The sequence below is a fragment of the Mobula birostris genome, chromosome 3 (assembly GCF_030028105.1).
Source record: "Mobula birostris isolate sMobBir1 chromosome 3, sMobBir1.hap1, whole genome shotgun sequence".
Taxonomy (NCBI): domain Eukaryota; kingdom Metazoa; phylum Chordata; class Chondrichthyes; order Myliobatiformes; family Myliobatidae; genus Mobula; species Mobula birostris.
In genome coordinates this window covers 152,896,370-152,911,506 of record NC_092372.1, presented here as the reverse complement: position 1 = coordinate 152,911,506, position 15,137 = coordinate 152,896,370, and the positions used below count along the sequence as shown (strand labels likewise).

The window sequence follows — 15,137 nt, the reverse complement described above, 5'->3', positions numbered from 1 at the left end:
AAAACTAGATTTGCCACATTTGCATCTAAACCTACAGAGTAAGGCATCGTTTTCATCAATGACCAACAGTCAGAGGACGTGCTGGGGGCAAATCGTTATGTGTCTGCGTGCTACTGGTGCCAACATAGCACGCCACAACTTACTAATCCTAACGTGTATCTTTGGAACATGGGAGGAAAACAAACCACAGGAAACCCACAGGGTTACAAAGGGAACAAACTCCTTATGAATGGCTGCAGAAATTGAACCCAGATCACTGGTGCTGTAAAGCATTATGCGAACCCCTATGCTACCATGCATTGTGCACTCTGGGTTGATACAGTGGTATTGCATTAACTGAAAGCATACAAAATGGTGCTGGGAAATCTGTTGCCATGCATTCTTCCAGATTTTCTATGACAATCAGGTAATTACTTTATCTGTGTTTAAATTAACTGATTTTTCTTCTTTGCTTTAACGTGCATCAAAATTGAGTGAGAAGTGCAGGTAAATTATACTATATTGGAAACTATATACTCTATTTTGTTTGACCTTTGGTTTTATTTTAATGTTTGTATCACGGTGTAATCCTGTTTCACACAAGATTTGAGGGTTTTTTAAAAGTAGTGTTCCAGCATTCAAAAACCATGGCACTTTTGATTCTGAGTTTGATTTCTTATTTTCTTACTCATTCCTATACCCCACAATTACCTTATAATCCAAAATTATATGTAGAATATACCGATTTGATGTTTATTGCTCTCAGGGATAGGAAATTCTAAAGTTGTTCCCATAAGAAGGAAATCTCCACTTCAGTCTCAAGGACTTAACTCCTTACTTACTGTTCGATTTCATACGAGAGTAAACATAGATCACCTTCGTGGCATTTGACTGGCTGCAGTTTTTGCATTATTTGCTTGACATCTTTTACTTAAAAAATCAAGCAATGGCTGCCAATTCCAAGGGTAAAGTTACAACTTCTATCTCCATTTAGCCACATAAGTGCAAGATTATGTGAAAGCATTTGATAGGTGGTAACCAAGCCAGAACTCAGTTCACTTTGATATACCACAAAATATCTGCTACCATGTTACACAAGTAGAAAATGAAACCACTAATACACTCAAGAACTAAATGAAACATCTGGAGATGTTACAGATGCTTTTATTTGGTTCATTGAAACAATACAAGTAGCTTACAGTATTATGCAAAAATAAATAACTGATCAGCAAATGGAGGTCACCAATCACGGCAAATCCTGCCACTTTCCTGCCAGCAGAGGAAAAATGTGTCTATTCCTGCATTTCTCCCGGGCATCGAATATCATCGATCTTCAGTATCATTTTCACTACTTGGGTAGCCAAAGAAATTTGCTGCTTCTTTCCAATTAGAGTCTCTATGACATGCTGTTTTTTCATGTCTAAAATGAATAGTAAAACAATTAGTGGATTGAGTAAAACCAGTGTTGCAAAGAAAGTATTGAAAATAAACATTAAATCTCTCAATTTCACTATTCAAGTTTATATTTAATCTGTAAAGTCATCTAATATATTTGGAAATGAGATATTATGCATTAACCTGAGTTGAAATAGATCTCCCCTCACCCACACTTGTTTTGAGACAGTGATGTTTAGTACTAGATTTTCTAGCCATGGTTGCCCACAATATGCCACTTGTATTTGAAATTCACTATGAATCAATGTCTTAACTGCTTAATTTTCTTTGCCAACTATCTCTCTCCATCCACCTACTCCCAAATTAAAAGTTGTACTTTTTATGGAAAAAAATAAACTTTTATTGATGCCTAAATTGAAAAGTTATACATGGACTAAGCCTATAGCTTATTCAAGAGTCTAAATGCAATACACACAAAATGCTGAAGGAACTCAACAGAGCCAGGCAGCATCTATGGAAAGGAATAAACAGCTAACGTTGAGGACAAGACCCTTCTGCAGAGTTGGAAAGGGAGCAGAAGCCACAATAAGCGGGGGGGGGGGGGGGAGGAGAAAGTACAAGTAGATAGGTGAGGAGCAAGGGGAGGAATGAGGGAACGAAGTAAGAAGCTGGGTAGGGATAGGTGAAATAGAAAAAGGTTGAAAAAGGATGAGTCTGTTAGGAGAGAACAGTGGAAGAAAGGGAAGGAGGAGGGGGAACCAGAAGATGGGCAGGTAAGCAGTGAGAAGGTAACCTTACTGGGGAATGGAAAATGAGAGGAGGGAGAAGGGAGAAATTACTGGAAGTTGGAGAAATTGATGTTCACACCATCAGGTTGAAGGCTACCCAGATGGAACATGAAGTGTTACTTCTCCAATTTGTTTGGTCTCATGGCAGTAGAGAAGCCCATAGACATGTCAGAATGTGAAGTAGAATCTGCTGGCAGAATCTCTTGCGTTTTGAGTCTTAGTGAATGCTTGTAGTGCAAAACAAAAGCAAAACTAACACTAAATAAATACAAATAAGCCTTCTCTCGAATCAATATACTGAAGTTTGAAACACGTCAAAATCAGAGCCCTAACTAAAGTCAGACTGGTCTCTGATTCGGAATGTGGTTCAAACATCAGCAATGCGTCACAGTGGCTGGTTTAAAAAAAAGAGGCCCTGTCAAACATTTCAGACAGACAAAAGATCCCAAGACACCATTTTAAAGAGGATAGTTAACCCAATATTTATCCCAACATCAACATCCCAAAGAGTATAAGGACACTAGTGTTTGTGGAAGCATATAGTATGCATATTGCACGGTTTGGTTTTTAGAGGAACTATACCTGAAACACTCTGTTCACAATCTCAAGCTGTGAAATTATTGTAGTTTTCTTAAACCAAGAGGAGGTGCGCAAGGTCAATGTAAATGAACTGTAACCCATTTTTTCATTACAGGAAAGTGTCAATTTGTTAATAAATAGAACCAATACAAATAAATCTACTGACAATCCTGTTTCTTACCATAGTTTCTATGGTATTTTAAACAGTTCCAATTACTTAGATTTTTTTGTATGCCAATACACCATGAAGCTGATATTCCAGGAAAAGCATTTCATCATTGGCTCTCCTCAAATTTAAGATGCATTTCTAACTTCACAACTAAAGAACACAACTATATTGGTTATCAAGTGCTGTCTATGTTTATAGCAACTATATTGGCAAGTTCAAGTTTGTCATTCAACTATATACAGAGCCTTAGAAATAGTATTCAGCCCTCAACCCATTGTTCACATAAATGAGTACTACAACCAAGAATTCTGATCAAGTTAATTGAGATTTTTGTGAATCATATGCTCCTTTTTTCACTCTTCCATAAACACCTTTTTTGTGCAAGGCCTTAAAGATTCTAGAGCTATGAACTTCATCTCCAGCTGCAGCTACTGACTTCTCTGCAGCTCACTCAGAGTTGACTGTTAGCATCACAGTAGCTTCTTACAAGTGCAATTCTTCCCCAGCAACTAAGTTTAGAGGGGCAACAGCCTGACAGTGTGGTTGTGGTTTCATTTCCATTTTCACAATAGACTCAACTGAGCTGCCGTATGTGCGGTGCCTTTGAATTATCTTGTACTCTTCCTCAGATTTGTGGTTATTATCATTTCCCTGACTGATCTTGAATGCTCTTTTGTTTTCATTTTGGTTTAGTCTTTTGAAAATCTACCACCTTAGAGAGAGGGGATACTTATTCTTATAAATTCAGCAAAGACAGGTGATCCTCCAATTTTCTACATCAACAAATTGGGTGAGTTGGTAAAGTAATACCTGTATATTGCAGCAGAAGAAAGTTAGTGTAGTAAATACAAATTATAAATTTTACTTTGTAACTTTACAAAAGGGACGAATACTTTTCCAGTCTCTCAACTTTGGGTTTTAATTGTTTACTAAATTAACAAATTTAAATTGTTAATTTGGAATTTTTTTGATTTGCCACGATGCACAATGTTTTGTAGATCAGCTCAGAAGAATCCTAATTCAATATATTTTAAATTTAGAAAATGGAGACAGTAAAATGTGAAAATAAGTGTGGAGAGTGAATACCTTAAGGCACAGTACCAGTGATCTACAATGCTAGGTTCCACATAAAACCTGCCATACTGTTGCACCTTACAGAGAGAGGGGGTACTTATTCTTGTGCTTTTATCCACCACCTGCTTATCCCAATCACCCCATTGTCTTAGATCAAATGGCTGGCCAACCATATAGACAGAATTTGCTGTATTTAAACACTAGGAAATCTGAACTCTATTCTCTTTTTCCATTTATCTCAGTAAGCAACATCTCAGACTGATTAATGAGTAAATAACCTCGTACCCAATTCATTTCTGGACTGTGCTTCAGACTTACCCTGTCATAAAGAATGCCTACATCCAGCCCTAATATTGCCAATCTCAACTTCTGCCTCATCCATTTATTTTTTTGGGAACAGACTATCTGTGAAATAACAACATTCCAGGCTTTCTTCCCATCTTTCATCCTCCATCAACCAGGTCACCTGAAATTCAGACTTTAATACATCTATTTAGTTTTTTTCTAATTAATTTTCTTTAAAGCTTTAAGTCATTAGCCTTGTAAAAGGTTCTGAATAAATTCAAATTGTTGCAGCTTCAGTTGAGAAATACCTCAATACAAAATAGCACAAAAGCAAATAAGGCATACTTAATATTGGCTAAATTGCAAGCTATTTAACCATACAATGTTGTTTTAAAATGACTATGAAAAGTTACCTACCATTTGTTTCCTTGTGTAAGCAATCTATACCCAGTGCAAAGTTGTTCTCCTTCACCTGTCTAGCTCGAACTTCTGTCATTGTCTGGATCGGATTGTAACCACTGTTTTCTGCCAGTGACATTGGAATGACTTCTAAGGCATCAGCAAAAGCTCTCATTGCATACTGTTCTAAAGTAGGACACTGTACAGCAAGATAGAATATAAAAATACTGAAATGTAACTACTAATCAAAAGTAACGGACATAACAATGATCACAATAGTTGCAGGTGGCATACTCTCCCCAGATTACTCAGCTTGAAGATTATTTAGCAAATATCCAATAAATAGTCAAAGTAAATGAAACCCATGTTCCTTGAAGCTAAGAATGAAGGCTCCACGAACATTCTTTATTTTAAATTAGAATTTTACCTTGTCAGCTGCCTCATTAACAGCCAAAGCACAAGCGATCTCTGCAGCACCTCCACCATATACAACACGATTATCTTTCACAAGGTTTCGAATAACACACAAGGCATCATGAAGTGCTCTTTTTGCCTCTTCAATTATCTGGAACAAATTTTAACAATTATTAAATACAAGTATAAGCAAATACTGAAATTTAATAAACATCAATACTGATTGATAATTAAGTGATTCAAATCTTAAAACACTTTACTAGAATCTCAAAGAAATACTGCATAATGCAAATTCATTTATATTCTATTCTATGCTCAAATGCCAACGACACAACTCTATGTTGATATATCATTGTACCAATCTTGAAATAGGGTATAAAGGCAGTTATTTGTTCTTTGAAAAAATGAGAAAAATAAACTAAGATCATAACAATAGATAGTTAAAATACTAAAAATCAATGAAGCTGGGAACTGGTTTCCCTCAATAGGCAAATTGTACATATTCAATTAAAACAATATGATATTAAAAAAACTCAAACCCATTGTATTTGTCAATTAGGTACCATGTTCTAGAATCTATTACCTACATAGAAAAGGCAGCATAACAAAAAAAAAAAGCAAGAATATCTCCCAGCAGGATGGTGCCAGTGACCAATGGCAACATCTTGCAGACAGCTTACAAAACTACTGGATACTCTTCTTCTCTGGGATCCTTGCAGCCTGTAATTCCCTTTTAAGAATGTATTTTTGAGTTGACTGAATGATCTAGATGCTTCTCTGATCTCCTGGGGGATTTGGCATGGAGTGGGGTATACAATGCGTCAATTGCTAATGGTGGAATATGAAACTGTGGTCAGCTGCATTACTCTGCGCCAGTTAAAACGTTGAGCTAGATTAAAATCGACGAGGACAAGAGTTCAGTGTTCAGTGCCACCTGCCTGCATTTGGCCGGTCTCCCCCTCGCAGCGGGCAGCAAAAGGTGCAGGAGCCTGGGCCTCAAACTGCAAGGTTCAATCACCTTAGCCGCTCATGGCTGTGAGCTCACATTTGGGAACTCCACAGTTTGATGTTTATGTTGTCTGTGTAATGTGTTTGCTTTTAGCTATTTGCGTGATTTGGTCTTTTTTCCACGTACCCGATGGTCTTGTTGTGTCGGGGTTTTTAAAAACTGGTTCTATAGTGCTTCTTTGTTTTGAGGCTCAAGAGGCTGAAGAACCTCAAGGTTGTATACATGCTTTGATAAAAAATGTACTTTGAACATTGATGATTATTTTGATCAAACTAAACAAGAAAAGTCATCTCAAAACTCAAATATTCTAACATATTTTCCCCCACCTCCCGGTAACCTTCCTTTGTCAGATCTTGAGGCCATTACCTTTGTTAATAAATAAACTCAAATTGTAGCTTTAATTGACATACGTATCAATAAAAATGTTCATTTATTTCTGATTTTAGTTTATTACAGATTATGTCTGATAAAAGCTGAAAGTACTGAACATCTGAAATCTTCCACCAAGGAGATTGGATGCTAATGCACTGGAGGTATTTAAAGAGTAAGCATTTTTTAAAAATATGAAATAATTGAGGACTATGAGGAACTAATGCAGAATAAAAATAAAAGCTTGTGATATTTCAGTCATGATCATAATTAACTGGAACAGACTTGAAGGGCCAGATGGCCACCTGACACACACATTTTCATGTGTTCTGTACATTCACATGTAATAAATCAAAACCGCTGGATCTCAAGTTCAATCTCCAGATAATGCCACTGACTTTCAGTCTGCATACATAAGTGGGATTGCTAACTTTCTAGATGTTAGGTGGAATGTAGAGGTAACAGAAAAAAGGAGAAAACAGAAGTCATAATTGTAGATACAACTATGATTGCAGTCATGATTCATCTACACAAACCCTGACAGAGTTATAAATGTGCAGTTGCACCATTCATTTAGATGACGGAAGATCATCATATAATAATCCTAGCAATAAACCTAACCAAATAATGGAAAAAGGTTGAGGAATGGAAAGTATTATTGTTCCTCTTTGGTCACAGTAATGTAACAAGTCCATTACTATAAAAATATAAACATAATAGAAGTTTTTAACTAAATTTTGATAGACACTTGAACCTGGAGGAAATGTCAATGCACATGAAAACCAGAGAAAAGGGTGACTGAAAGCAGAGTGCAAGGATAGAAAGTGGCTTCTTCTACAATAAAAAGGATCAAAGAACATTATGGAAAAAAAATAACAATAGTTTAATTGGGAAAATGCATTGCCAGGCAAACAAAAAAATAGCTGGTAACTTTAGGAACTGGAGTTTTTAAAAACAAAGGATCAAAGTTAGGCAAGGAAAAAGGGTAAGCAAATGAAAAACTTTTGGGTTGTTAAGAGATTCACCTGAATGGAAAAAAAACTGATCTCCAGCAAGCTGTGGTTTATGGGAACTGATCTGCAAGTCCTTGAAGTCTTTAAATTAAACCTTGGTTGAGGGCACATAGAACAGGGATGTAAGAGTTTAAAAGCACTGATTTAGTAATGTCTAAAAACAAAACAAACTTGTAGCCTCACTTCTATTTAAATTTAATGTCAAGTAAATCAACAGTGTTGGACGAGCAATACAAAGTGTACCAGCATCGAATATTCTGAAAGCCAAATTTAATAAATGACTGGGATAATTGTGGTAGATAGATTTGAAACTATTCAAATTTGAATAGAGGAGTGAAGACATGAGATTGCAATTTAGTCGTACTTATTACCAAAATTGCTTCACTGATACCTCAAAGCAAAAAAGTTTTGATCAAAATAAAATTCCCTAATCTACAATGTTAGCTATTGTAATTACTACTTTGATTAACATCGAATGAGAAACAAAGACACATAGCTAACTGGTGTGAGAAAGCTAACATTTGACTTCAAAGGCTTACTTCAAATTTAGTGCTCAGAGATACCACACATACCATTTTGTTTCCACCTCTGATGAAGATGGTTACTGCCCTGGAGTTATGGCATTCTTCAATCACAAGCATCCTATCCTTGGTAGTTCCAAAAGATATTTCTTTGACGATACCAGCACTGCCGAGTTTTTCAGGTGTAAGTTCTGAAAACCGAGGAACAATGCGCCCTCCAGTGGCAATAGCAATAAGCTGAAACACAAATACATCTATATTAATCTGGATCTCCACTTAATTCCCTATACTAAAATGTGATGCACTCGAACTCACCTCAATTTCAGGCCCACCAACCCAACGTACTGCCGGAAGCTTATTCTGAAGAAGCAAATGGTTTGCTTCATCATCAAACCCCCACTGGCAAATAGCTAGATTGGCACCAGTACTTTTTACCTTGAAAATAAAATACAATGCCAATAATTAGTCTCTATAAGACTATAAGCAAATTCTTTGTCCTATCAGGGATGCATTTACTGACCTGATTGATCATTTCTGCAAATTTATCCTTTTCATATTTTTGCAAGGCCTTGTAATCTTCTACTGAAGTCACATCAAGCTTATGCTTGGTTTTTGGTTTTGGTGGTTCAAAGGGACATGTCAAAATTGCAAGCTTTGCATCTTTTACCACCTAAAAATAATATTTAAAAATCAATATATTTAGAAATCTTACTGTTGTAGAGATCTTGGCAGCAAAATTACTATAGTTGTATGTTGTTTAACAGGACACAAATTTTAAACTATGAGGCACACTAGTTCTGATGTATTGTTGGCAAAGAGATGGCAATAAAATTGGCAATTTGTTATGCAAATATGATGCAACTACATTTCATAACTAACTTGTCAGCAATGCAAAAGTCCTACCTTGGGCATTTGTGGATGGCTGAATTCTTTGTCCACTACAACTCCTTTAATTAACTGTGTGTCCTCAAGCTTTCCACCAACTTTACCTTCCACTTTCATCAGCTCAAAATCTACATCCTTTCGCTCCATATCAGCAACAGTTAGAACAGCATCCACAGCTATTTCTGCCATTTGTCTATGGCATCGATTAATGCTGTACAAATGCAGAAAATTCTCTTTGAGTATAAGAAAAAGGCAAGATGGAGTTATACCATTCAAATGCTCAGTTCTGGCATTTACTTTTGAGTACATCACAAATTGATAACCATTAGGGCACTAAGTTGCAACAGATTCTGTACCATTATTGATCAGAGCATATTCATGTCAAAATAGCTAACCAGAATAGAATATTGAAATGATTTCCTTGGATAGAACAGTGACTATGGCAAAGTAAAAATAATTCTTGCTACTTATGAATTTTAAGGCAGTTTCTCAATGTAGACATTGCTGATAGGGTGAGCATTTACTGTCCAACCCTAACAATCCTGGGGATGGCAGTGTTAAGTAACAACCACAAGTCTTTCTGGAGATGGTTTGGATAGGGAGTTCCAAGATGTAGACCCAACAACAATGAATGAACAGCAAGGCATTTCTAGATCAGGATGGTAAATGACATGGAGGAGTGCAGGTGGTTGTGTTCCCAATCATCTGCTACCCTCATCCTTTTTGGGGACATGACTCAGATGTAGGAGATGCTGTCGAAGTGGCCTGAATGGGTAAATGAAATGGATTTTGTATATTGCATGTTGCAGCCACGGTGCAAAAATCTTTAACACGAGATTCTGCAGATGCTGTTAGTCCACAGTAGCACACACAAGCTGGAGAAACTCATCTGGTCAGGTAGCATTTATGGAAAGGAATTTATGGAAAGTTGACATTTTGTGGAAAGTTGACATTTTGACATTTATGGAAAGTTGACATTTTGGGCCAAGACCCTTTGCATTACGGAAAATTGTGATGAGACTCATTGTCTAGCCACACAATCCCTCCTTTAATGTGGGGGTTGCCTGTACAATCATTTAACTTCCTAAGCAATAAAAGCAATTTATACTCACACTTTAGAGCCAAGTGAAGTCATAGCTGTTTGAATAAGGGGTTCTTTGTTGTTTGGATCTACAGGAAATTTATCACTGATCTTGTCCAGTTGTTCAATAGCAATGCGAGCAGCCAATTCATAACCATCAGCTATGCGAATTGGATGAATACCACGATCCAGTAATTGTTCAGCTTGTTCCAACAAGGCACCAGCGAGAACTGAAAAATATTTTCCATTTTAAGGTTTCAAATGTGTTATTCATACAGGTGAATTTTCAATGCATCATCATTTGGTCTGGATACTAATTCATATGAAGTATTTTGCAAATGACTAAAGTTTCAAAAACTCAAAATATTATTACTATATAAAACTAATTAAAACCAGATATACAACTTACCTACCACACCCGTGGTACCATCACCAATTTCATCATCCTGAGACTTAGAAAGCTCCACCATCAATTTAGCAACTTGATGCTCTACGTCCATCATACTTAGAATAGTAGCACCATCATTGGTGACTGTCACTTCTCCATCCTTGTCCACCATCATTTTATCAAGCCCTGAAATGGAAATAAAGCAAGTGCATGATTTGTTTCAAAAGCAACAGGTTCATTTTATCGATTCAAAATTGATTATCACTTAATCTATGACAATTCTTCATTTTGATGAAGCAGATAAGTGTGTTTCCAAGTTATACATGACAGCCATCTAATGTCATTTGTCTCTATTTGCTGCAAAACACCATTATGTTGAACAGCACAAGGTCAACAGAGAAGTTTCAAAACCCAAAGAGAACCTTTAAATACCAATACACAAGGTTTAAAAGTTAAATTAGATTAATTAGAGGCTTGTATACAGCTTAAAGACTTTAAGATCATTACTACTTATGATATTCCAAAAAAAAAGTCTTTCGACAATTAGGCAAACTGGAAGTTTTTTTTTAAAAAGCCACAATCCATCAAATAAAAAATAAAGTTATACAATGGAATATTGATTTTTTTATAACTAGAAGGATAAAATAGAAAGGGAATGATGTTTTGTTATGTATTATCTTTGGTAATGGGAACTATATCATAGGACTTATCAGCTTTGGAAACTAGTGCAGAATTTCACTAGTCATCAGGCACAAAGAATTAGCACATGAAAAGAAACTGATAGTTGATTTGATGAGAATTTTTAAAGAAATCACCACGATTATAAAATTACATAGCCTTCATTAAAACCTAGGTACATACGAACAATTTCTCACAGAGGGTGGCATATCTCTAATTCTCTTCCTTGGAGGGTTTTAGAAGCTAAATCTTGATGGCATTTAAAGAGAAAGTAGAAAGCCTTTAAAAGATCATGGAATTGAGTGCTCTGGAGAAATGATGCAGAATGAATGGTGAGGCAGGCTCAAGGCTCCAAGTTGTCTACTTCTGCTCCTATTTTCTTATACAATAATGTTAAAGAACCAAGGTAAATAGGTAAGATTAAGATGAAGAGAATTCAGTTACAGGTCTACAATGATCTCATAGAATTGAGAATACGCCTGTAATTAACAGTGAAAAGTGAATGGAAAAGTATTATTTATTCAAGAATTGAAATCATCTATCATCTCTTCATCAAAAATATTTGTTTTCTGTAAAACATGAGCTTACCCTTCGGTCCAAGAGATGTTCTCAGTGTATTTGACACTGCTTTTGCTGCCATAATATGTGACTGTAACAAACAAAAGCAAAAAAATTAGAATTCCAAAATTTCAAAGGTCCAATTTAATGTCAGAGAAATGTATACAATATACATCCTGAAATGCTTTTTCATTTTACGTTGTTTTGAAATGTCATCCAGTGAACAAAACAGAAATAGTAATTTTTGTTATGCAGTTGTCCAGATCTTAATAGTTATTACACTATTTTAAAGCAGTTCAAGCTAACATTTATGAGACTGACTGGAAAATCTTATTATAGTATTACAAAACTGTAAATGTTTCGCAGAATCCCCATGGCATAAAAGGCCATGGACCAAGTGCTGGTAAATGGGATTAGTATTAAGAAGAGGAATGAGTACTTGTTATACGATGCGCCACAGGGCCAGTTTCTGTGCTGTATAACTGTAAATGTGCCAGTCTTTCCTACAATTATTTCAATTGGGTTGGGAAAATTGACTCATAACACACAGGTGTATTTTGATAAGAATATTGCAAAATACCTTCAACATAGCGTACTGCACATTCAAAAAATTAAAAATAGCTTTCCTCAGTTTGTTTTTTGTAAATATACATCTGTAAATTAATATTAATTAATCCCAGCAGCAATTATTTTCAACACAGGGCAAATAAAAGTCTGCTTTTTTTTCTTTTTCAATAACTTACAAAAATAGATTAGATATAGAGTCCCATTCTGATCACCTAATAATGGTAAGGATGTTAATAACCCAGAAAGGGTATATGATTTAGTAAAATCCGGGACAAGGAACTTGATCCGTGTTATCAGAGTGGAGAATTCGATTTATTTCAAATAAAATTAATCATCTGAAATGTATTCTCTCCTTCATGGATGCTAACCGACTAGAATCGGGTTTATTATCATAGACAGATGATGAAATCTGTTGTTTTATGGTAGAAGTACAGAGCAAGACTTAAAAATTACTGTTAGAATAAATAAGCACTGCAAGGGAGGAATAGTGTGATGGTGTTCATGGAGCATTTGAAAATCTGATGGCAGAGGGTAAAAAGCTGTTCCTGAAACTTTGAGTGTGAATCTTCAGGATCCTTAATGGTGGATGATGCCACTTTCTTGAGGTACTGCCTTATGAAGAGACCAGTGGTGGGGAAAATTATGCCCATGATGGAGCAGGTTAAGTCTGCAACCCTCTGGAGCCATTGGTCCCTTCATACCAGCTAGTGATGCAACAAGTCAGAATGCTCTCCACTTGGTATTGGAACTTGAGTATTGTGATTTTATTTTGCATTTTGTCTCTGAGGTTACTTTCCTTATTTAGGTCACTATGCTGCTTAATTGGGACAGGAGGTTGTTGCTGAACAGGTTCCAACTAGTGTAAGTCGCATGCATTTTGTGGCCATTTGACACTGCATCATGCTTAGAGATAAAGCATTGATTTTTGTCACTGGTAAGACTGCTTTGCTCATTGTGATTTCAAGCATTCAGGCTTGGAGATGCCAGAAACAGCCGGGAGTAAAAATGAAAATTTACTGGATGCAATCAATGACAGTATTGTATAAAGGCAGTCTATTACTGCACTAGGTGTCTGTGCTGCCCTTGTTCATTTAGTCAAAAGAACACAACATGGATGAATTTCTCCATCAATAAGTATTAGGAACTAATACACAACTTTATAGTACTACAGTAGTATTGGTAGTGTTCAAGTTTGTTCTGTATTTCATTTAAATACATAATCTGTTACTCAGTTTGTCTTTTTATGCACTTTGTAAAATTTCAGCAATTTCGGGCAGCCACTTAATTGGCCCAATACATCCCGTTTAAACAGAATTCACTGTAGAACAGTTTGGGCCAAGTAACTATTTCTTTAAATAAAATTCCTGGAACTGATTATCTGTAAGAGTGAACTGTGTATGCACTCAATGGAAAACAATTCACCACAGAAAAAGAGTAAGATTGAATAGGATTTTATTCCAGCCAGAGCTCAGAGACTTGATGAACCAAATGACTTTGTTCTCAGCTATAATAATCCTATGTTTACATGAATAAATGCAGTTAGACATGGCACCACACTGTTACCCCTCACTTCTGGACAGACCCCCACACCATTAACCAGGCTGCTGAATTATATAGTACTCCAATTGTCCAGATCAGTGACAGAAAAAAGAACACATACGGTTGAGTACCCAGGCCCCCGAAGCCCGATGACTAAGGTTCCAGCCACTGAGCATCCACCCTTATCTTTTTGCCATTTTCACGGCCTGCCTCAGCTCTCCTGGGTTTTGACGTTTGAGAATAATAGAACACATTTGCGAACTGGCGACTTGTCTCCTGCCCCGGAACAACTTTTTATTGCGATAATTTTTTATTTTTGCAATTTAGAGTAGTTTTGTGTTTGAAATGCGCACTGATTTCACGTCATATAAAAGTGATATTAAAACTGATTCCGATTGTCGAGCCCACCACATCCAGGGCGTCACCTGCTCTTCCCAATCGGGCCTAATGGTTCCCCACTACATCCGCTGAATGAACTCCGGCTGCGGATAAAGCAACGTGAGAGGGAGAAAAAACCGAGGCGCAAGAGACTGCTTGAACCTGACGACACAAAACAATCTGCTGGAGGAGCAGGTTTTCCACCCGAAAAGTCACGTCTCCTCCCCATACCCCGACCCCCCCCTGCCCCCGCTGAGTTCCCTGCCGCAGATTCACCGACAGCACATGGGGGGAGAACAGCGCAGGACATGCAACCGAAACCGGCCCGGTTACCTTCAGTGCCTCCAGCCCGGTCAGCCGGGTCTTACTCTCCTGGTCCTTGATGATGATGAAGGGCCGGCCATATTCATCGAAAGCGAGCGTCCCTACGGCGGACATGTTGCGGACGGGGAGCCGGCGCGACGACGGCAGAGGCAGACAGGCGGCTGGCGGCTCGCAGCTCGCGCGCAGCCCAGGCTTCTGGAACCGTCTGCTGACTGCACCAACACAGCGGTCTGCGCGGGGGTCGCCGCGACCCACAGTCAAACACTACCCCGACCAAACATCCAACACTTCCCACGGTAATGATTTTAACAACAGTAATGGTGCGGGAAAATTTATAACTGACGATCGAATTAATATTTCCAGTCAAATATAGCCGACAAGCACAGTTACACTGGTCTAGTCCGAGACCTTGTGGTATCACGAGAACAGAGCAAATAATGCCCCGCCCCATCCCCGGTCGCTTGTGACTGACGCGAGGCTTCATGGTGTCGGGGGGGGGCTTCATGGTGTCGGGGTGGGGGGGGCTTCATGGTGTCGGGGGGGGCTTCATGGTGTCGGGGGGGGGCTTCATGGTGTCGGGGTGGGGGGGGCTTCATGGTGTCGGGGTGGGGGGGGCTTCATGGTGTCGGGGGGGGCTTCATGGTGTCGGGGGGGGGCTTCATGGTGTCGGGGGGGGGGCTTCAGCGAACCAAATAAAGGCCAGGAAATAAAATCAACTCAAATAGGAATCTCATTGTGTGGTTAG

The 15,137-nt window shown here is 37.8% G+C and overlaps 1 protein-coding gene across 1 annotated transcript; it reads right to left on the bottom strand.

Moving 5' to 3' along the window:
- Nucleotides 1-1,127: 1,127 nt before the first annotated feature.
- cct5 (chaperonin containing TCP1, subunit 5 (epsilon)) lies at nucleotides 1,128-14,780 on the bottom strand. The gene is made up of 11 exons (XM_072253479.1): nucleotides 14,402-14,780; nucleotides 11,615-11,675; nucleotides 10,370-10,534; nucleotides 9,992-10,190; nucleotides 8,898-9,090; nucleotides 8,515-8,664; nucleotides 8,310-8,429; nucleotides 8,046-8,231; nucleotides 5,096-5,233; nucleotides 4,687-4,867; nucleotides 1,128-1,399 (listed from the first exon to the last, which is right to left on the bottom strand). The coding sequence occupies exons 1-11, from the start codon at nucleotides 14,504-14,506 to the stop codon at nucleotides 1,272-1,274; spliced, it is 1,626 nt and encodes a 541-aa protein (XP_072109580.1). The 5' UTR covers nucleotides 14,507-14,780; the 3' UTR covers nucleotides 1,128-1,271.
- Between the last annotated feature and the right edge of the window lie 357 nt (nucleotides 14,781-15,137).

Coding starts and splice junctions, on each gene's coding strand:
- cct5 (XM_072253479.1), bottom strand. CDS start 14,506: ATGTCCGCCGTAGGGACGCTCGCTTTCGATGAATATGGCCGGCCCTTC. Junction 9,091..9,991: donor ACTTCACTTGGCTCTAAAGT/GTGAGTATAAAT, acceptor GCATTTGTACAG/CATTAATCGATGCCATAGAC. Junction 4,868..5,095: donor TTAATGAGGCAGCTGACAAG/GTAAAATTCTAA, acceptor CTTGCTGTACAG/TGTCCTACTTTAGAACAGTA.